The 23,110-nt window shown below is 37.7% G+C and overlaps 3 protein-coding genes across 12 annotated transcripts in view; 1 reads left to right on the top strand and 2 right to left on the bottom strand.

Moving 5' to 3' along the window:
* Positions 1–10,358, bottom strand: part of AK7 (adenylate kinase 7) — a 29,707-nt gene extending 19,349 nt beyond the window's left edge. For 2 of the 3 annotated variants that reach the window (XM_027673926.1, XM_027673928.1), the window contains exons 1-8: positions 10,252–10,358; positions 9,472–9,651; positions 8,277–8,385; positions 7,224–7,318; positions 6,256–6,366; positions 1,968–2,051; positions 1,307–1,395; positions 713–803 (exon numbers count right to left, since the gene is read on the bottom strand). In XM_027673926.1, the coding sequence (XP_027529727.1) occupies positions 713–803; positions 1,307–1,395; positions 1,968–2,051; positions 6,256–6,366; positions 7,224–7,318; positions 8,277–8,385; positions 9,472–9,651; positions 10,252–10,329 (837 nt within the window). In that variant the 5' untranslated portion in view covers positions 10,330–10,358. Of the gene's footprint in view, positions 1–712; positions 804–1,306; positions 1,396–1,967; positions 2,052–5,967; positions 5,974–6,255; positions 6,367–7,223; positions 7,319–8,276; positions 8,386–9,471; positions 9,652–10,251 lie in introns of all 3 variants that reach the window. The other variant, XM_027673927.1, reaches the window with a different exon arrangement.
* A 589-nt stretch (positions 10,359–10,947) lies between these two features.
* GSKIP (GSK3B interacting protein) lies at positions 10,948–15,517 on the bottom strand. Of its 6 annotated transcripts, none has more exons than XM_027673921.1 (3): positions 14,636–14,733; positions 13,476–13,734; positions 10,948–12,856 (listed from the first exon to the last, which is right to left on the bottom strand). In XM_027673921.1, exons 2-3 carry the CDS (start codon positions 13,731–13,733, stop codon positions 12,695–12,697), a joined length of 420 nt encoding a protein of 139 aa, XP_027529722.1. In that variant the 5' UTR covers position 13,734; positions 14,636–14,733; the 3' UTR covers positions 10,948–12,694. The 6 variants fall into 6 exon arrangements, with proteins under 6 accessions (XP_027529722.1, XP_027529726.1, XP_027529725.1 ...); XM_027673925.1 differs by having other exon boundaries at positions 14,693–14,715; XM_027673924.1 differs by having other exon boundaries at positions 14,632–14,653.
* Positions 15,262–23,110, top strand: part of ATG2B (autophagy related 2B) — a 48,443-nt gene continuing 40,594 nt past the window's right edge. For 2 of the 3 annotated variants that reach the window (XM_027673919.1, XM_027673917.1), the window contains exons 1-4: positions 15,262–15,502; positions 19,014–19,176; positions 20,985–21,137; positions 22,122–22,224. In XM_027673919.1, coding sequence (XP_027529720.1) covers positions 15,341–15,502; positions 19,014–19,176; positions 20,985–21,137; positions 22,122–22,224 — 581 coding nt within the window. In that variant the 5' untranslated portion in view covers positions 15,262–15,340. The remainder of the gene's footprint in view (positions 15,503–19,013; positions 19,177–20,984; positions 21,138–22,121; positions 22,225–23,110) is intronic. The other variant, XM_027673918.1, reaches the window with a different exon arrangement.

Genomic DNA, 23,110 nt, shown 5'->3' with positions numbered 1-23,110 from the left:
TTAAATATAATATTCTTTCTTGTGGTTGACCACAGCTTCAAAATTTCCTTTGACCTTTGCTTCTTTCATAGGAATGTTGACTAACTGCATTATGGTCTCTCTTATAGAATGGCTCTTCAACTACCAATTTTTCAATGAGTATTTACCCCAACCAAAGCACAGATTTCATCTTCTTGTGAGCTCCCTGTGTTCCATTAAACACACTTTGATATGACAAAAAGAAATCGGGCTCTTTTGGTCCTTATGTAACATTTGCTCAATTTACATGAGCAAATCTCCTGTGAGTTGACTCTCACTATCACAATGTATAGTTCACATACTTCTAGACCTCACTTCAAAATGTGTGGGAAAAAAAAGGTATCTTCCACAAAACAAGGGGTAAAACATTGTAAAGACTTTGAGTACCTAATTACAGTAATGTGAATCCCATAAAAATTCACCAGAACGTTCTTACACAAAGTTTCTCCTTAAATTAATAGTAATACCTCAAAAATCAATTATGCCAAATTAGGTCCAAGTAATGTATTTTGTTTAAAGGGCAGAAGTCTTGGAGGATTTCAAAATAATCTTCTATGTAATTTACTACATAAGATAATTCAGGAAGACCTTGGAACTCCTACTTCAGTAAAATGTATAGTTTTTAAAACCTTAGAGATATCTTAAAAAAAAAAAAAAAGGATTCAAAATCTTGTACCTTTCTCAAATCTCTTACCTTTACTAGTTCTTCAAGTGTGTGCTTGGATGTATCCACTGCAAGTATATACTGAACTTCTGGTCTGTGGTCTGCTACATTTTGCAACACTCTGAAACACAGCAAGTATGGCCAGGACAGGCACTTACAGAAGCATAGTTGGCTTTTGTTGTTAAATAAATTTCAGGAACACTACCAGGAGTCTATAAATTCTTGCAGAACATTTCAGAGCATGACATTTTCATGTATATTTTACTTAATAAAGTACAGTTGGATATTTTATTTGGAAAGAAGTTGAAAGGATAAAAAGCAACATCTGTAGAAGATATTATCTTAGCCATTTCCAGTTCGTGCCAGTTAACTGGTATCACTCTCTAGATCGAGTAAGGCCCATCACTTCTTAAAGGCACAGCACCAGTGCAACAGTCATGTAAGGTTTCCAGAAAGCACATTTAGTACTAAAGAAGCTGAAAGCTCTGTTTGACCCAGCAAAAAAGGCCAAAGAGTGACCTTAAACCAACCCACCCAGTTTAAAAGCCTCAGTACTCTCTTGTGGATTTGGATTTGTGATCTAGCTGGTATCAGTTGTTGCCCTGGGGAATTTTTTCCACTTACGCTGCTAAATCAAGAATATGAATGGTTGGAATAAAATTCTTTCCATCCCCAAAAACAGGTATTTCAGGAGTCTCACTAAGCCAACACATCTGAAAATACAGAGAGTGAAGAGAAAAAGGTTACTTTTAACTAGAGCTAAAAAAGGAGCATTTCTTTATTAGGGAAATCTATAAATTCAGGATTTAAAGTTCAGTTTATTGAATGATTAATGGAACTGCAGAAAAGGCCCCCAATTTTTGAGAAATACTGATTGGCAGCCTACTGAAAGCAAGAAGTCTTTTTTTTTTTTTAAGAATATTCTTTCATCTTGAAAAATATTATTTTGTATCCCCCAAAAGACAAATACTTAGGGAAAAAAAGAGACTGTAGTGTTGAGAAGAAAGACATTTTTCTGGATTCCATTGGTATGACAGACATGTTCTCACTGTAAAGTACATATGGAGATACTGTCAAAAAAGATAGAAAAATCTAAAAAAAATATAGAGCCAAAGAGGCAAAAACCACTTTCACTGTAGCTAGAATATTTCAAAGGGATCAAATAATCAGTTCTGCTCATGAAAGTATTAAGCTTATGATACCAAAGCTGCTAAAGGTGCATTCAATTCCAGTTCAGTTTGCCACTAGAAATTAAATGATTTTTCAAGTGTAGTTGGATGTCTACCTTAAAAAGATAGTGGAAGACTCCTTCCTCAGCTCCGTATTGATGTCCTGAGGCAACAACACAAGTTGAAAATTTATTCATGTTCTGTGAAGTAAAATCAGCAAGAAAGTTTTTATTAAAATCTGGTACTGCAGTTGGGATACAGGCTTACACTGAAACTTGATTACTTGTGTACTAAATATACAAGGTGTATAAACTATATCACTCAAAGTTTGTAACTAGATCAATTGTTGCATATCCTGCAGTTTCTTATTTCAAAAAAACCCCATTGCTCAATTAGAATTGATCTGTTTACATTTGGATGGAAATTCTAAAAAAAATTAAGAGCAAAAAGAATTGGAATTTATGTAAATCAAGTAAATGAACAGGGTAACTCATGTCTCAATTTTCTATTTCCAAGAAAAAGTAATTCTGAAATTCACTCAAGCTATTTTTTCAACTGCATTATATTTGCATTTATCTGCCTAAAGGAGAGGGAAAGGCTGGGTTAACAATTTTACAATGTCTTTACTTTCATTTTTATACACAATTAAAAAAATAGATCTCTGAACTATTTAAATGTTTTCCTAACCACATATCATGATTAACCCACATATTTTTTCTGACCATTATTGTGTAGCACCATAAATTTGCCTGTGTGCTTGGACATACATGTTACTGCTTGGATCAATGGTGAGGAGGGTTTTACAGAGAAAAAAAAGATTTTTAAATCATCTAAAGAAGAAAAACTTTCAAGGAAGTCTTTTAAATTAAGACCACTATCTTTGAAATTTTTAATATGAAACAACATTATTAAATAGTTCTCATGTTGTAAAGATCCTAGACGTTATATATTTCCATGTAAAAGAACCTGCCTTTACCAGCAGTGGGAATAAATGCACAGATTAGGGATCTAGATCTTTTTTTAAGATATTTAAGAAACATAAAAATAAGGAAAGTCTTAGCCAATCTTTAATAATATCAGCAAAACATCATATAAAGTGATTACAAGTTGTAACATCAGTGTATTGTATCTCTGTATGTGTCTGTATCTAATCCACTTACAATGTAAAACTTCGTAATAAAAATTACCTCAACTCAGTTGAATTCAACAGCTTGTTATTTATCACAAGAAACACTAAAATTAGAAGACATTACAGATAGCATAAGAGCTTCCACACAGTAAGGACTTAAAGAGCACAGTTGCCTGTCTCAAATACTGTTAAGACCACAGAAGGACTTTGCCATGAGATAATCACAGAAGGGAAGGACAGGAGGACACTAACTCCCAGCCTGGTTGAGGTCAGATCTGGTTAACGCATCTGGACAAAAATTCCCACTGTGGCAAACTGTGTAAAGAAGCAACTGCTCACACATGTATCAAACAAAGATCACCCCAAGTTATGGGACAGATGGCATCAGTGACCACCAATGACCATCGAAGCCCCCCCAGATATGCGTCTGTGGATACCTGGAACTTGGGCTGTAAATTAAGCCACCACAGCGGGAACTTGAGATAAGACAGAAGTGGTACTATTTTCTGGGTGTTATCTCAGACCTAGGGGGAGGTTAGCAAAGCCTGGGGAGAAGAACGTGTCACTGATAATGGACACAAAGAACACAGAATTTAATGGCCACAAGGAAAGCCAACTCAGCAACTGTGACTGGGTAAAAGGTAATTCCATCAGGGGGAGATCACAACCAACTCATGGTCACCTAACAAAGAAATCCACCAGAGAAAGACTGAGCATGGGACTAATTAGAATTGGAAGTGAGGGAATTTAACCAATAGAATAAGAGAACAGTGTAGCCAATGAGCATTAATTCCTTTGTTTGCTAAAACGCGAAAAGTTTTGAACAGCCTTGGGACTCCCATCACTGAGAAGCCCAAGGTGAAGAAGGACCAACAGGACACCATTGGATCCATGGGTGACGAGTATCTTCTCCTTGATTTCTCTGTCCCTCTCCTCTCTTTTTCTTTCTATCTCTCTACCTCACATCTATTGTTAAGTAAAACCATGTTATTGACTCTGGCATATGTTCTCGTTTGAACCCCAATTTGAGGAGACGCATCTCTCAATAAACCCAACACACTGAGTTTGCTTGGGTAGTACCATGATAGATACTGTTTGTACCCTAAGAGCAGCATCTCCCAGGGTTGCTCTGCAAACATGTCCCAGAAGACAAGTAGTAATGTTCATTCCTAGCAGAAAAAACCTGCTTCTTGTGAAAGCACAGGAGGTGCTATTTCTCATTACCCCTAAAAAGAATGGAACACAGGATTTTCTTCTATGTACCTTGTGCTAACTTCTGCCACTTGTGGAGATGAAAGAATTTGGCACCAAGTGCTATACTTCACTGACATATAAACCTCTAAAACAGGTTGAAGTCCTCTAACAATACTTACTTATTGTCATAAGTCACACATATGAGAAGGTAGTACTTGAAGTTAGTTGGATATAGTTAATTTAAAAAATTAGGCAATTCTTGGGCAAGCTGCAGTTCCACTCAGCATGTTTAGTTCCAGGTAGTGTCACGTTTCCATGTAATATTCATCAAAGCCACTAGATGTCACATTCTAGCTGGAATCATCCATTCCAGGCTGTGCTTATTTTATGTTTGTTTGCTTTATTCTAATAAATTGCTTGAAGTGGGAAACAGGTCTAAATTAATGGATTCGGGAACCATGGGAACAGAGCTGGGAGATGAAGAGCTTTTCTGTTTGTGGTAGACAGATATTTCTCCAAAGATTCTGAATTTGGCAGGAACCCAGAGTCAGCAACTTCTGAGAGAAGCTACACAGCCTGCAAGCCCTACCACAAAGGTAAAAGGTAAAAAAATTGCTAGAGATAAGCAAAGACTTCTAGCTCACAACTCTTACTGAATTTTGATCAAAAAATAGGTGGGAGATACACTAATGTAGATGGGTGAAATCTTCCTTTGAGCAACATCAGCCACTAAATTGCACTCTGAACATATTGTTCCACTGTCTTCTTAACAGACATTCAGGCTGACAAACATTTAGAAGCTAATATTAATTATATTAATGCTTTTGTTATGCAGTGATTCAGTGCTTTGGACTAGTCAGGAAAGTAGAGTCAATAGTTCATCTGGGTGTTAGTTGCAGCATAAGTTATTCCAAGGTTTGATGGACATTTACCATCTTCATGTTTCTAACATTACAAGTGTGAAAGTTATTCCATGGTCTTATAACTCCATGTTAGCATAGCCAAAGAAAAACCAATTCACCATCACATGATTTTTCAAGCTGAAAACCAATTTTACTGGTATTCTATACTATTAGACCCATGTTAACAAAGAATATAATGTCCAGTGCTATTTTCTCAGCAGGGCATAAGATGGTAAGTGTATACTCAAATCACAGCAAAGTTTTTTCCCCCTCTGTTATTAGCCTGACAAACTTCTGCAATAGACACTGAATCATATTGATTATGTGAGACTGCTAACACATGTAAAGAATGACCAAATGACATCTTTATCATACAAGGTATTTCACTGTCCTCCTACCCTCCACAGCACTCCATCACTAATGATAACAACATCCATTTTCCTGAATTGTGAAGCATAACGTGAGCCACTGTTGGTATTTATTTAGTAATAGCTCTTAAATACAAAGTTCTCTAAATACAAAAAGCATGGTCTGCTCTCTAGTAAGATTAATAATCTAATCAGATCAAAACAAACAAAACTGAAAGAAGGGATTTTAAAACACATATGAAGTGGTAACATATATTTTAGTTATTCTGTGTCAGCTATATGGATATGATTTTAAAGTGAATTATAGGGTGGAATAAAAGTCAATAAGCCCTCTGCTCCAAGAGCACAAACCATCCAGGAACATGCTAGGTGTGGCCAGAACATCTTTTGAGAATTTAAATGAGACATAATACTAACATAGCTTGTTAATATTTAAAGATGCTGCTTTTCTTTAAAGCTGTACCAATATCCCTTTCCTCCACAGTCTTTAATCCTCAAGTCTTTCCCCACACAGGCCCCAGCTTTGATTCTCTCTGATACAACCAAAGAAACAGTATCTTTTTTAGATGAGATAAGCTTGATTTACCGACTAAGGAAAAAAAGATAGAATTTGGGATTTATATTATGCATACGCTTAGGTTTCAAAAGGCATTCTCGTATTCTCTATACTATTATATTTTATTAATTATTGATATAATCAATTTTTTTAAAGAGAATAACATATTCTTAAATTTTATTCAAATTATTGTAAGATAAAGCTATAAGTAAGAAGACAAAATGATTCATTTTTATAAATACATTCTTTACATACAGTTTTTCCAAGTTTCACAATGAGTTTTTCAGCATTTATGTGATCCATAAAGTTCGGATGAGATTTTCTTTTGCGATAATCTTCTTCAGTAAAAGGAGCCTCAGGATTTTCCTATGAAGAAAAAAAATGTGACTGTTATACATTTCTTAAAACAGAACAATTTTTAAAGGCTTAGATGGTTAAAGTAAGTTCTTTAAAAGTATTTTTAAAATCTGTTCTAGCTTGGTTTTCTTTTGAAATTCTTAAAGTTTCTGAATCTGATGCTTGAGGTTCAACATTTTGAAAACATCATTAGTTCAATTTCAATTTTCACATATTTCACAGAATAATCTGAGTTGAAAGGGACCTACAAGGATCATCAAGTCCAATTCTTAAGTGAGTGACCCATATGGGGATCAAACCCACAACCTGGGTGTTTTCACAGTAGAAGATTTTTAATTTTTTTGTATTTAAAAAAACATTAATTTTTATTATATATAGCATTACATAAGGTTGAAAAACTCTATTTCTGTAACACTGAATTTGAGAATTGCAATAGCATACTCTAAAGTGCCTAGCATGATTCCTGACAATACTTAACATATATAAAGATGTGTCTATTTATCTGTCTATACACTGTTTAAAATACTCATTTTATTAAATATATAGCATATATGGGATTTTTTTTAATAACTGAAGGACAGTGCATACTGTGGTTAGCATAGCAGCCCAAGCAGCCCCTTACATCTTTCTGTACCATTGTAGCCCAATACCTAAACTTCTCTGTCAGTGGAATACATTTAACAATTTTGGCAGTAAGTGATGATTCAGGGTGAAAGAATCCTAAAAACACCCCTCACTTGTCAACACTAACTTTATTAGCTATCATTGAAGTACATACCTGAAATAGATTAATTGATTTTGATGAATATTTTCCATTAAATGGTAATATTTGGTTTAAAAAAGTTTAATGTTTTCATATTACTTACAGGGTCAGAGGGTTTTGAATTTGCCCAGGTCATTATTGTTGAGATGAGGATGAACAACTTTGGTCTTGCAAAATTCTCTATTTCCTTATGTAAGGCTGTTATGTGAAAGCAAGAACTTAATTTATTTTAAACTGCATTATTCAAACTGTATTTTTTCATTTATATAAAGGTCCTGTATAGACATTCATATCTGAATGGTCTATGTGATATGTATTTTTAAGCAAATGCTCTTTATTTAAGTTAATATAAAATTAAGATAATAAATAAGGAATAATAAAAAATAGAGAAATAATGGAAATAAAGAATCAAATTATTGGGAACATAATCTTCACAGAGCTACATATTATGGGGAAAAAATCCAAACAATCCAAACTAGGAAATGATTTATCTTTATTGACTGCTGAGATACTGAAAGGAAATAAAAGTGTACGTTTTTCATGATAGAAAAAAAGAAGAGCTACTGAATGCAAGCAAAGTCTCCTTATTTTAATATCAAACAAAATAATTGTTATGTAAATGATTCTTTTTTCCAAATACACTACATATAGCTATCATATAAAGAAGAATATTGCACTGTCACCATAAAGGGATTCCAGGTGCCTATTAGAATTTGGATGTAACAATCAGTAGAAAGTTTCCAAAAGACTGATAGCAGTAGTTCTTTATTGCACTTTTAAGTCAAAATATACTCAAAATCATTATATAAAATATTCCAACATTCTTTTAATATCACAAGAGCAAATTTTCTACCCACCTCCCAATGCAAATAGATGAGACGATGGTTGACAGTTTTTTAGGGAAATAACTGCCTACACAGATGTGTCATTTAAAGAGTTGGACCATACCAGGACAGCTTCTCTCCTTTCTAAACATGAGAGGACATTCCATGGTTCCTTGCTATTTAATCAAACAATTCATGCAGCATTTCTCCATCAAGGAACTCAGTTTTATATTATAGTGAACTATAAATCCCTCATAATTTCATTACATTTCTGGCAAATTTTGATGGCTGTACAGCAATCAAATTTCTATTCAGCTGATAGCTATACTAACCAGAAGCAGCCCACGTTGCTTCCTCAATTTGATCTGCATCCTCAGTGATATTATATAAAACAACGTCACATGCAAGCAAGTGATTTAAGAGTTCGTCTCCAGGAGAGACCTGAGGGAAAAATAGTTACATTCTGTCATAAAAAAAAAAAAATCCTTTTGAAGTTTAACTTTCTGGTAGAATGTTGTTTTCTAACACTACAATGTTGGAATAATTCATAAGACAGTTATCAGATGTTATCTGTCAGATACAAGGAAGCTGATGAAATGTAAATTAAATGGTGAGACTACGAATTTAGAGTACACATCAACATAGTTCAAAAATATAGACATTTAATGGTATTTTAGGATCCACATCTTTAGTGCAACTGTGAATATCAAAAAATATCCATTACTTGTACAGGTATTTTAAACACATATCAGTTGGCAGAATGAAGAAAACATAAAATTGTTAATTTCCTTGCAAAATAGCATCCTGTAATTTTTGTTAAGTGAAGATTGCTGGGCTTGCTCAAGTAATACAGGCAAACACTTTGGGCAAAAGCAGTGGTTAAAATTAAATACTGCCAGCCATAATTTCCTGATTGAACAGCTCAGCTGTATAGACATTTGAATCAAAACTTTCAAATGTTTTAAGAGATACTTCAATAAGAATAATAATAATTTATAATAAGCAGTTTGAAACAGAGACAATTCTAATCAAGCAATAAGCAACCATGTTCTCAAAAGTAAGCCTCCTTGAGTTAACTAAACTCTGGACATACACATCTTCATACTAAGACGTACGTTTTCAGCACAATTAGCTGCTAGTGAAAGCCATAATTTCAGTGAACAGTTAAGGGAGACACCTTGATTCCAGCACCACTACCTTTAAAATGGTGATAAAAGACACAGAGAAGATGAGAAATACACTTTGAGGGAAAAAGAAAGCAGACCTATGAATAATCAAGAGAGATGATGTCCTGTCCATAACTTTTTTAAAAAATCTATTTTGAGTCTGAGTTCCTTCTTTTTATTATTTGCTATATCAGACCTAGAAGAGAGGAAAATGGAGAGTGTGCAGCAAGCAGAAGGAATAATAGACATATACAGCTTCCAGCAGGAACAAAGGACCATTTCATTGGTGCAGGTCATTTTACATGACTTGCAATATTTCTAATGTTGTCTAATGGCAATCTGAAATAAAACTCCTACTTACTGCATATGTTTCCTGTGCAAAATGTGGTTTTGTACTCCCTGGTTTAGAAAGAGTACCCACTATCTCATAGACTTCCTCTGGACTACTAGGAACCTCAACAGCTTCCTCCTCTTCTTCATCTTCCTCCTCTTCCTCCTCTTCCTTTGCAAGCGATGCCCCAACAACACAGTTGGACAAATACTGCAAATACATGACACACGATTTGTATGCAAATATCTATCGAGCCCTACACAGCTTCTCGCGATCTTGAGAAGACACCAGCACTGTCTGTCTAGCCCTGACTCTACTGTTGGTAAAGCGGTTCAGGACGTAGCTTCCCTTTGAGCAGGAAAACGCTAGGGACTACTCAGCCTCGGCTGCAATGTTTTGTCTTCACTTGTGTCCTACGCCTCAATGCCGAAGGTACTGGCGAGTCCCTGGATGCCTCTGCTCCGCACCCGGCTCCTCTCAGGCAGGGGCTCCCTCAGAGGGTTTTTAGTTATCTTTAATTATCTCCCCCAACAGTGACCAGCTGCTGCCTGAGCTCTCCCGACCGGCTCTGCCCACACCTCCTACTCTTGACGCCTATTTTTAATCCTCATTATCTTAACCCCTTCTTGCCCCGGTCCCTCTCCTCAGCAGCTATTTTGGGTGACCCAGCTGCCCGCCCGGTCGAGCTCCTCGGGGACCAGTCGCGGCTCCCTGCCGCGCTCCCGGCCGAGGGCGGGCGGGAGGGCAGTGGACTCCTCAGGCGGCAAGAAGCCGCGGTCGGGAGCAGCGGCGGGCAGGCCTCGCGGTCACCTCGCCGATGGTGCGGCCGCAGTAGGAGTCGAGGTGGTTGAGGAAGACGCGGCGGCCCCGCGGCGGCTCCGCCGCCATCGCCACAGGCGGCCCCGGGGACGCGGCCCGTTGCCGCGCGACCGGCGGCGGCTGCGCAGTGGCACCGACTGAGGGGTCCGGGCAGCGGAGACAACGGGCTGAGGGAAGTTCCCTCCACAGAGGCAGCGGCGCCCAAGGACAGGGACAAAAAAGCCTTTTCAGTCATCTTCAGTAACCCAGACACGGTGGAATGACATGGCTGTCCCACTTCTGGGTTAACACTGCAACGTATTTTAAGAAACAACACAAGTTTCTTCTGTTAACACCTACAAAATGCTTGTTTTGAAAGCATTATATTTATAAAAAGCACACAAAATGACAAAGCAGTCTAAAGACGTCAATCCCTCCCAGAAAAAACCTCCAAAACAAAACTTAGCAATGCAACATTTAGTTTGGCATTTTTCCACTTGGATTTCTAACTCCCTTTCAAGTCTCTCATTACAATCACCTACCTTGTTTTTTCAGGACAAAATTTCAGCAGATACAAGTTTGCAACCAACATTTTCCAAATATTTGACAACTGTTTGATATTTAAGATTTTCCTAAGGGCATGATGACTTCAGCTGTTCACTTCTCCCTTTCCAGTAGCTCCACCCCCCACAAGAAAACTACAACACACTGGTGCATTTGTTTAATTCTTTAGTCATTGAAATTGAACAAGTAAATCAGTTGCAAGGAAAAATATTCAAATATAAATTTGCTAAAGTACATTCTCCTCACAGAGGACTAACCACGTGCCACAGACCTGTGTGCAAAAAAGAGCCTATGAACAATTTTTGGAGCATGGAAGCACACCCTAGGGCAGAGGATGAGTATCAGAAGTTTCAACACAAAAAGATAATTTTCACGAAATTAAGCTCTTGAAAACAGAAGCAAAAATTACAGTTGTCTTTTCAGTCACAGTTGTACATCGCTAATCCAAAGCCATTACAAAAGTTCTACTAGGATTCTCTGATTCATATGACTAACCCATAGCAGGTAGAAATCAATATAGCTCTACTGAAGTCACTGGAATCTGTGAGAACTGATATACCCCTAAATGCAGCTCCAAAAAAGCTACTGCGTGTACTTGTCATAAAAGCATAGAAGAATAACGGCAGGATTGTTTAAATAAAGATACACAAATATGGAATAATAGTACAAAAAGTATGAATGTCACAGAACATCATTTCAACTGCACAGGCATTTCTACCCAATTGTAGTTTTTAAAAAGTCTACGATTCAGTACATACTTGAAAAGTTATAGCAGAACAATAGATTTATAAAGAGAAGTGTACCAGTTTTTAAGTAGAAAATACAAGTTATATCTTCCAGTTTGTATTAGTCTTAGCAAATTTCATACAGCCTTTGGTTTCAAACCAATACAATGCAATCATCATTACAATGCTTACTTAGTATTCATTAGGAGAGGACACTGTACAATTGAGGGAGAAAATGTGAAAATCGGGAGTACCAAAGTACCGTATTATAGAAAGTAAAGGCTGAAGCAAAAATATTCTTGGGTATATCCTGTACATCATGTTAACACACATTCAAAATAGCAAACAGGCTAAAATGCCTTCCAAGCCTTCCAAACAGATGCAATATAGCATACATGTACATATATATAGCATATATAACATCATCTTTAGGAAATGTGTAGCCCATTAATTCTGTGCTTAATCATTCGTGATTCAGAAAATACATTCATATATTAGTAGTATATCTCGTGTATTATTTGGAGCTTGCTGGTTGCCATAGACAAGGGCAGATCAATTCATGCTGAGCCTTGCTTTTAACTCAGATACTGCCACTATATAAGCAACGCTCAACTGTTAAAGAATCATCTTTCTTGTTACCAAAGCTGACAATTTTCGGATTTATGTACAGCAAATCAAGCTGAAATTCTTTGCAGAACAGTAGTTTTCCCAACTAATTTTTTCATTAATCAGGTACAGCAAGTAGTAAGCTTCTATTTTAAAAAGAAGATATGAAAATTTTCAGTAAGCACACACACAAAAAATTACTACTTGTATATATAACATTCAGTCTCTATTTTTTTTAGTTTTGAACAGTAACACCTTGAAAAGACCAAAGTTTTTGAATGTTGTTAAATGCAACTTACTTGCGCACTTACAACTAAAATTGAGAATTTTTTATGTTATTTATCAAAGTAGCTTTTAATAGTATTGTGACATACGCAAATCCACGGTAGCAAAATGTTATATAGTATACTTGTTATAACATATAGATGTTATATAATAATATACTAGTATGAATTAGACCTTAATGCAAGAAATGAAGCTTAGGATGTCTGTAAGGAAGATCTAAGTGCTTCATACCAAGAATTCTTTCTGGCACTAAAACTTCCTCATATGTGGGTAAATCATGACTGACTTTCTTTCTTCAAAGCTTCTAGTCTTTGTAGTAACGCATTTCCAAACACCTCTCGATATGCAGGGCTGAGAGAGTCCAATAAGGAGTAGACAGTTTCATGGTATGGAGTTTGCAGTCTGTCATCAGTCTGATCAAAATCATAAGCTACTACCTGCAACAAAGAAATGGGTAGTTAAATTTCTGTGGTTATGATCACCTTGCAACTAGTATCACAACATTTAACTTCGCCAGTCAGGGTAATACAGTAATGCGAGAACAAGAGATACTGGACTTAAATCGCAGTCTGTGCTTTCTACTATGGAGCTTAGTAGTAATACAGTATCTAAGACAATTTCAAATAACTTTTGTCCAAAACTCAGAATATTAGCAAAATATATCATTATGGTTTTTGAAAAGAAGTCTCATGTCCACATGTTTGCGCAAAAAATACAAATGGTGCAAAAAGGAACTGCATAGATGCTGCATTATTGACTGCTTTGGGTACCCAAGAAAACCAAAGACTGACACAACTATAATAAATTTCTGCTTCAATCTTCATCATTTTGTGTCTCAAATAAATGCCTGGTTATTCATTAATACCCCTTCTTGCTTTGTTGGAAGTAACTAGTTAAGTACCCTCTTCTAGGAGAAAACAAGTAGAATAGGCTTCGTAAAAGTATAAGAGCAACATGTATGCTTTTTCGGTGTCAGCGAAGTATTTTTCTAGGCACCTTTTGAACATGTTAATTGTTCAAAACAAAGCTTAAGAAATTATAAATAAATTAGTTTACCCTGAGTCCTGCTTCAGTGAGCTCCAGGCAGTACCTGTTCCTTTCTCTGGTTTCCACATTGATATATGCCACATCCTCTGCACAGGGAAGGGTTTTTGAGACAAACATGTTCCTGACAGCGAACAAAACATCATTCACAACAGCTTCAGCTTCAAGTCTCATATCTTTCACTTCTGTTCCTTCAAAGTCTGTATAATCAGAATCCTCTTCAAATCCTGTATTATTGGGCAACTCCATAGGATTGCAATCAGTCTCCATTCTGCATATTGGAAACATTTATTTGAGATTTATTACACCATTACACTCAATATATATTAAGGCCATAAAACACAAGATACATTTTAAGCAGACATATGAAATCTCAATGACAGCCTAGAGAATTCAAAACCAAGACGCTGAGGACAAGTGCTGAAGAAGGTTACATGAGCATATAGAAGCGATATCAGTTTCACTGAAGTTAGTTTTTCTTAGGCAAGTTAACCCGCATTCTGTTGTATAAGAGTGTTATGATTCACCAGTCATTAATTCTCCCCTTTGCTAATCCAGAATGCAGGAGGAAGACAAGTCATGCCTCAAAAAACTGAAATCAATAGCAGTAGAAAATAAAAACCTACTGCTGGTGAATTTAAGGAAGACTTTAAAAAGTCTGTGACCTAAATGGGTTATTGGTGACTAAAAAGACATTAACGGGAGCTTTTTGTTTACAGTCACTAAAGACTAATGCTCTTGGTCATCTTTTATGCACAGCTGTCGATACATTTCAGAGACGTGAGCTTCTGCTCCTTGTGAGCAAGCGGTACAAGAAGGGTCAGACCCAGCGGTTACCGCAGCGGCCTCTCGGGTACCAGTGTGGCCGTGAGGCCTCAGCGGACACCCGTAGGGAACCTGCCTAAAGCAGCAGGAAAAGAGCCCCTTGGGACGCTGTCCCGAGAGCTCTGGTAGCTGAGCCCTGCAGCTAAGAGGGAACGGGGGCTGCCAATCACCGATCCACAACACGTCAGACAGTCACTCCACGAGATCCATCACTTCCTGCCAAACCCCACCTCGGACCCACAAACAAATTCCCAAGAGGCTGAAAGCAACAGGAGAGCTGGACACTGAGCCGCGCAGCCTCCCGCGCCCACGGACCGCGCCCCCTCCGCGCCCCGGAGCGCACCCACCAGCGCCGGCGGGCGGCCGAGGCCCCGCCGCCCGACTCCGCACGGCTCTGGACGCACTCGCCGCTCCGCTCCGCCCCGCGTAGCGCAGCGCCCGCTCCGCCGCTCCGCCCCGCGTAGCGCAGCGCCCGCTCCGCCGCTCCCCGGGCCGCTCCACGCACAGGCGGCCCCGGCGCCACCGCAGGCGCGACTCCCCCAGCCCCGCCACCCCCTCCGCGGCTGCTTCCGCCCCCGCCTCCTCCGCTCCGACGCCACTTCCCGCACGTCACGGAGCCGCTGGCGGCGGGGGGAGCCGGGAGGCAGGAGACAAACAGCCCCGATCCGCCCGGCCGCCCTCGCCGGCGGCGCAGAGCTGACACGGAGGGCGCTGCCCGTCCGGCCGCCGGACCGCGGCCCCTTCCCCACTCCGCGCAGCGCGGCTGCAGCGGCCCCTCCGCGCCCGCGGCCGCCGAAAAGATGGCGGCGGTGTCCGAGTGAGGATGGAGCCGCCTGTCAGCGTCTCTTCGCCCTGAGGGCGGGCAGTGCCGCCCCGCCGGGCCGTGAGGGGCGGCAGGGGCGCCGCCCGGCAGCGGAACCCCCGCGGTAGCCCGCGCCGAGGGGCGAGGCCGGGCCCGGCGGCTCCCGCTCGCCTCCCTCGCACCTCTGCTCTCCACCCGGCCCCGGCCCCGTCCCGCCGCCCGGCCCCGCGGCCCCCGGCGCGCCGCCGCCATGCCGTGGCCTTTCTCGGAGTCCATCAAGAAGAGAGCCTGCAGGTACCTGCTGCAGAGGTACCTGGGCCACTTCTTGCAGGAGAAGCTTAGCTTGGAACAGCTCAGCCTGGATCTCTACCAGGGCACCGGCTCCTTGACGCAGGTCCCTCTGGATAAGTGGGTAAGAGATGCCGGCGCTTCACCACCTCGGCTTCTGCTGCATCTGAGGGACCAGCTGATTCCCTGCCCCCGGCTGCCACCCACTTTATTTTCAATACCCAGCCTCCTTTATGTAAAAAGTTACAGCCGTAATTAGCATTTAATCCAGGGAACTCTTCGCTGATATGCTAGCGTTTAGAAAAATTAAAATCTGGGCATTTGTTACAGATATGTTTTTCTAGCTGTGCTTTGATTGCGTAATTTTTAATATGAGAAAGGAAACAAAAACTAAAAGAAGGCAGTATTTGCTGGTATTTCAGGGAGAAAGAGTTAGTGTAGCCAAAACTACTAGAATTCAGTGATGTACTTACTGAGGAGCATGTTTGCTGGCTACTAGAGATGGTAAAAACATAAAGTAATCCCTGTGGCATCTGTGCTTTTTCTTCATCTTGGGGACATCATGTTTCTTAATGATCGTGTTATGCTGAGCTTAGTCCATGTAGATCTCTAAAACTTGTCCCCTAGTCTTGCAATAGTCAAAGTACTTGTTGACAGATGGAAAGCTGGTTTTAGGTGGAGTTTAGCAGGTGGGCTGTCACACTTTGAAGCAGCTGAGGCTTTTGTTTTTCAGTCCTGGCACCTATGTTTTTGTATAAGTAAGTGCCTATGCACACGTATGCACGCTTCTACCGTACTGTAGACACAGACCTTTGGATTACTGTGTTTGTAATAATTTATAAAGTTTCTTGGTTTAATTGCCAATGTTACTGAATTCTACCTGTCAGTCAAGTGTCTGTCGTGAGGAGCCCTAAGCACTGCAATGAGTCAGTCGTTGACTTCCAGGGTAGCATTGATCATGAACTAGATTCTTTGGCTTACTAAGTTTTTCCAAAATGCATTTTTACTAGACTACATACTGGTATTAGGCTGTGCTGGGTACATTTTAAAATACTTGTGAATTTATGATGTTTTCAAGTAATGCTTTTCCAGTTGTTTGTGTGAAAATATGTTGGAAAGTGGTAGGAGACAGACGTTTGCAGAAATGCTCAGTGGTACCAGTGTTTGTTGTTTGCTTGTTTGTTCATTTCTTTTTTAGCTGTGTCTGCAACTTGTTTTCTGTGTCAGGCTTACAGTAAGGCTGGTCGCTTTAATTGAATTGTTATGCCCTCTAGTGGGTATAGAGCACTCTTTGCGAGTCAAAGTGAAATGATTTAAAATGTAAATACTTTGTAACAGCAGCAGTTGCGGGCCGGTACTAAATATGCAGTTCTTTACCTATACACAGCGATTAAATGAATATACAGTAATGCTTAGGTGATCTTCCCCGTTTGTGGATCAGCATTTTTCTGTTCCACTTGTAAACAATGACATGTTTGAGGTTCCCTGCACGTGACTTTCTCATGTATGACAGATTGCAAAAACAGATGTCGCGGAAGTACTACACCTCTTTTTTCCCCCTAGTCATTGTAACCTTGTGCTCAATGAATCACCGCTATGACTGCATTTTTACATGGTATCCATTTTTGTGGATACTTCTGTTCATCTTAGCACTGTAGATACTTTAGCCAACATTGTACATGTTTATAGATTGTAGAGGTATGTAGGAATACCGGGGGCTATTAATGTAATGCCTTTGCCTTTTGGGACCTGGGCTGTTTAGAAAAATCAAAATGTAATGCATAATGTTTGTGGTCGAATTTTAATGTACATCAAATTGCAGTTTTGCTACTAGTGCTACTGTGATTTCTAGCTGGAGACTTTTTGGTCAATTATGTGGAAACGAGTCCTGTCGTGAAGGCTGTGCTTCAGTTTTAAAATTTCACTTGAAATGCTCTAATTGTTGCTTTCTAGGAACAACTGGCCTGTTTATGAAGCAATTTAGCTCAAGAATGCTTCTTTTTTTTTTTTGCTTATAGATAGTAAATTTCTGTTTTAAAATAATAAATGTACTAAAATACCCTTATTTTTATCATCACGTACATTGGCAGTTAAAAACACATCTCAGTCAGACTTATTCAAAATATGGTAGCTAGCTTAATTCCTGCTATAGCAAAGTACTTTATAAAAGTTCAAGTAATTTAAATGAATCTGTGATATTTTAAGATATAGTTTTCATTTGAAATTTTGTTTTTGCCTATTTCACGCTGTTACCACATGTATAATTCTTATGTTTAAGTTCAATTATGTTTGAACTTTTATATTTGAGTTCAAAATAAAGTTTTTATGTCACTGAATCTTAACTGATTATTTGATTCCTAAATAATTTTGTGATAGGACTGTTCAGGTTCTGTTTCTTTAAAGTTGATGTCTTTTCCTGCTGTCCTGAGTGGACTTTGGAACAGAAACTAGAAAAGCTGAACATGCAAGGCAAACAAGATTCCAAAAGCAAAGTTATTAAGCATAAGCAGAGCAACAAGTTAACATGATGGGAAACTTGCACCTGCAGACATAAGAGTGAAAAATGTAATTTTCTGAAAACTTATTTTGTTTATTTGTTTATTTTTAAATTATTCTATATAATTGGAACATTTTAAATATGATTAAAATGGAAAACAACTTTTAAAAGCAACTTTTATTTTTTCCAAAAGTTTTGATGTTGAATTTATGCATTTTCTCACATAAAATCAGCGGCCTTGTTCAACACAGGAAGGTCAAAACCACACTTTTTCTTGCCAGTTGAAGATTACGTCCTATTATTGCAACCACAGTCTTTAGTAGGGTCTTGTTTATATTGGAAAGTTGCACTCACCGAATTTGGTATGTGATTTAGATTGGTTTTGTTTCATTAAAGCAGCCTAGGTAGTTCTTGTTCCATAACTTCAGTTTTAACTACGTTTTTGAAGCAGGGCACAAACAGGGATTCACTTTTTTTTTTAACATAAATGAGAAGAATATGTTTCGTCTGTATGGATGTAATAAAACCTAGATAATGCAACAAGGGAGTCTTTTCTGTGGATTGTGGAAGATTTAAGAATCTGAAGTTACTACTTCAGAGCTGGTACACTACTAAGGGCAACTTGATTGTAGCATTTTACTATAAAGATATGATTTAGAAATGGCAAGTATGTTACACAGCAAGAGGTGATTGTTTGGTTCCATTGATCCAGTGTCACAGAGAAATCGAAAATGAATATTACACTGAAGATACATGCTATGAAATATTCCTGTCACTAGGAGTTTAGGTACTTTTTGTACTTTTACTGTCAGCCTGTTTTCAGTTTTTTCAGTACTGCCAAAGAAAGAATAGATTTACTTTAGTTAGTACTGTAGTATTTATAAGAGTAAGTTAGCAGATTTTTTTTTTAATAGTCCAAGAGTACAGATTATACAGCTACCGCAGAGCAATCTGTGTTATGCTGAAAGCTAGGTAATTAATGTGAAACAAATTGCAGTGGAATTGAAATACTTGAAAGTGACCATTTTTTGTCTTTCTGAGTATAATTCATTTTCTGATAGTCTCAAAGTGTTTTATTAGTTAGAGGCATAATTATGGAGATGATTTTAAAAAACATTTTTTTTTTGTTTTCTTCTAGTGTCTTAATGAGATCCTGGAGTCTGCAGATGCACCTCTGGAAGTCACAGATGGATTTATCCAATCAATTTCTTTATCTGTTCCATGGGGGTCGTTGCTACAGGATAACTGTGCATTAGAAGTAAAAGGATTAGAGATGGTCTTCAGGCCGAGACCAAGACTTGGTAGGCTTATTTTTACATTTTAGAAAAGGAGATTCTTTACAGTTTTTCAGAGTCAAAAGGCTACTCTTGCTTTAGTCAATCTTTGCCTTTTATAAAATGCCATTTAGTTTACATACATTAATGTTAGAGAATAATAAAAAAAAGAAACTATCAGGTGTTCATCAATTGGTTGTCAACTCAATTAGTTTTTGTTCTGTTAAATAGCTTAAGATGTTAAAATGCTCCTACTGTCATATCTTTTCCCATACTGTGTGGAAAGGAGTTTTGATTAGCTCCCGGTTTTGGGTGTTGTATGCCAAATGCTGTTAGTCAGCATTGGTAGCTGGCAGTAGGATGATACCATAGTGACCATGAAGGGGGGTTACAGAGAGGTTCTGGCTTTCTTTGGCTACTTTAGGGTAAAAGATGCCTCTTCTTGTGTATTTGGAGAATAATTAATGCAATTTAATTGCCATCACAGTCTTAAATAATGACTTTTAAGTACTCTAAATACTTACCTTTTGGTAATCTAATGCTGAGAGGATTGGCTGAGTTCTTCTAACTTGTCTGTATCCAGATGAATCTAACTGATCTAGTGATAAATTTTCACTGGTCACTAAACCTCCATAAATTCTGCTAAGATATGTTATTATAGAATGTGTGGAACACTTAGTGTGTGAAAATTGTAGCTTGGTTATCTGAAGGATTTTAGTTTGTTTTCCTTTTTATAGTGTGGAGAAGATGGAATAAAATATTTCTTTAAACGTATCATGAAGAAGAGAAAAGCGTGCATAAAACCTATTTTTCATCTGTTGCAAGTTACCTTAAATAACTTACTTGCATATGTATACTCTGAATTTCATCCTTAGTTGTTTAACTGGAATTAAGTTTTGAACTATCTTACTTTCTGATGTAAGATTACTGCTTTAAGAGAATGATAGCATTAGGAGGAAGCTTTTTATTTATTCACTTGCATCCATTTAGTTCTCTTCAATGCACGGTGCTTCATAATAGAATAAACAGTGTAGAAAAACCCCCACAAAGCTGGTTTTATCACACATCTATAGCCACATGGATGTTTCTAGGCCTGAATGCTAGACTGAAATGTTTTGCCTGTTTAACATGTTTGTATTTGTGCTAGTTTTACTTCTGCCTATACTAGAGTGTTTTAGTTGAATTTGATTAACTTTTCTAATCTACTTTTATAGTATTTGGTCACAATGGGCTTGGCATTAACTGGTAGGAATGAACTGTCAATTAAATTAATCTGGCTGATGAAAACTTGTTCAGCTTAATACCTGCCATGCTCTATGATTTTATTATGTTCTACTTACTGTGTCAGGTCTATGTTAGTCATTTAAAACGTTTTCTAATATGCTAAGATAACATCTTAAACCTTGTTTAGTCTTTCTTCATGTCGGTTATGTTTCAGATGGAATAAGAAACCTTGAAATAATTCTTAAAAATAGGACTTATTTAATTTTACCAATTATGCCTGCAAAAGCATACCAATATAGTAAAAGAACTCCAGAAATTATTCACTTAAACCAGTGCTGAAGATTGGTTACGCTGTTAATTACTTGGTTTCGTCTTATTTGTATTGAGTTTTCAAATACCAGAATCTTATCAATGCAATCTAAGTAGATTAAAATAATTTTAAAATAGTAAAGTCTATAAAGAGACATTGTAACTAAATTTGTTTTAAAATATGACTTCTCACTAAACCGTTGAAATTCTTTCCTCGGTGTGCCAAATGTGTTACTTTGTTTTGTCTTTATAGTTTCATAATGTTCACAGTCAAATTTATTAAAACTTCTTTTACTCCACAGCATCTGGTTCTGAGCCTATGTATTGGTCAAGTTTTATGACCAGTAGTATGCAGCTTGCAAAAGAGTGTCTTAGCCAAAAACTGACAGATGAACAAGGAGAAGGGTCCCAGCCTTTTGAAGGACTTGAGAAATTTGCAGAAACTATTGAAACAGGTATGAATTAATTACTGAAATCTGAGTTAACATCTGAGATTAAATTGGTTTATGTTGTGTCTTGATTTTACAAAATGGCATCTCAATTGCCATAACTTATCTGACAAATTTTTGTTAGCATTACTAGTAAAATTTAAAGAGGAAGGGAGGACAGTTGATCTTGCTTTTGAAGCAGGGAAAAAATTCCCTATTTACTTACTAAAATATTTGTATACTTCCTTCAGTGGACAGAATGAACCCTGTTTCAGGGCAAGTTTGTTTTCACCAGAATAAATCCAGCTGAATCTGCGCCTGAGTGATTGGTGAGATGCCTTAGTTTTGGAGATGTCAGTTTAATTCATCCACAAACTTAGATTGCTAGTAGTGATGCTGTTGAGGGAGAAATGGAGAATGTTTTTTCAGCTGTTTTTATGCAAAGCTGACCCGTTATGATGTATCATGCCACCATAATCACACCATGTTGATAGAAGTACTTCAGAAATCTTGTTTTTTTGTTGGAGGTGTTTTTTTTTAAATGGAAGAAAATAAGGCCTTTTGACCACATTATGTGGTGGAGAACTTAGTGCTGAAAAGTGTGAGCTAAGGGAAATGTTCAATCTAGAAATGGAATTATTCAGTCCGAGCAGTGTGGTGCTGCCCAAGGTTTAAGCGTTCAGACATGGTGCACAATGAAGCAGATACTTTCTTTGAGGATCATCCACACTGAGCTATAGAACAACTTGGTTTGAGCTGTCACTTGCTCAAATATCCAAGCCTTAAAGGCCAGTTGTACGCTATGGATGTACATATTGGACATTTAGTAGGAGTTACCATTGTCTCTTGGTGTCTTGTTACGTTGTTAAACTCAATTGATTATTTCCACTGAAATAAGGGCCGAGAACTTAAACAAAATGAAAGACCGTTTAATAGGGTTAATTACAAAAGTATTTGTTCAGTAACTTGACTTAATTGCCTACACTATACTTTTTTATTTTATCTTTTAAGTTCTAAGAAGAGTGAAAGTTACCTTTTTAGATACTGTTTTGCGAATAGAACACGTGCCGGAGAACTCTAAAAGTGGAACTGCACTTGAAGTCAGAATTGAAAGGTAAACACTTTTTTCTTTAATCTGTAGATTTTTTTCCCTAAGGCACTTTTTGCCATTTCTTGCAGAATTCTTTTCATTCATGCACACATATTCTTAGTATACAGTCAGACACTTGCTCTTGAGTACCTCTTCTGAGTGGAGCATTTTCTCCCCTCAGTTTTCACTTAACATCTTTACACTAAGGATATTCAACCATCAAATTAGAAGAGTTCTGGGTTATTTTCCCAAATAAAAGTTTTCATCAACTTCCACAGTTAATGAGTACCATTTCTCAGGTGTTCAACAGTTTTATGTAGATTGCTGGCAAATCAGACCATCTCTTCAGTTTAGAAAAGGGACCAACCCTTTTGAGTAAGACACTTCAGATCTTTTCAGAAAGAAAGGTACACTCCTGGAAAAAAAACCCAAACAAATGGAAAGAGTTTAGGTCCTTTGTGAGCTTTCAAAAGAACCCACGTGACTTCTGTAATTATTTTGAACTTAGAATACTCTACACATTCTTAAAGTAGATTTTTTTCAACCTATAGGAGAGTGTAATCATACTTTTTTGCAAAATATTGCGATCAGTACCAAATAAAACTGATGCTTACTGAGAGTTGCTAATGAAGTATATTTGGTTTTAAACATTTGAAAGCTTCAGGTTTTTAAGCTCAGTTCAGGAGAGATTAATAATCAATTATTATTTTTCTAATGGAAGTCCATTTCCAGAACAAACCTTCTGTGATTTAAAAACTATATTGAAACAAACTGTTAAATAATGTGTTGTTTTGATGTTTGATAGAATTTATTTATGGAAAAGTATATATATTTTTACACTGCAAATACCATCATGTGTAGACTTGCATCTTCTGAGAGTTGACTGTTTATACTGTCCCTTATAAGAAAT

Source organism: Neopelma chrysocephalum, unplaced genomic scaffold (assembly GCF_003984885.1).
Source record: "Neopelma chrysocephalum unplaced genomic scaffold, ASM398488v2 Primary Assembly neopelma1_24, whole genome shotgun sequence".
NCBI lineage: Eukaryota > Metazoa > Chordata > Aves > Passeriformes > Pipridae > Neopelma > Neopelma chrysocephalum.
This window is presented reverse-complemented; position numbering and strand designations above follow the sequence as displayed.

Excerpts from the sequence above, each read along its gene's own strand:
- GSKIP (XM_027673923.1), bottom strand. The coding sequence starts at position 13,733 with ATGGAGACTGATTGCAATCCTATGGAGTTGCCCAATAATACAGGATTT. Across the intron at positions 12,857-13,475 it reads TCACTGAAGCAGGACTCAGG|GTAGTAGCTTATGATTTTGA; the intron begins GTAAACTAATTT and ends TCTTTGTTGCAG.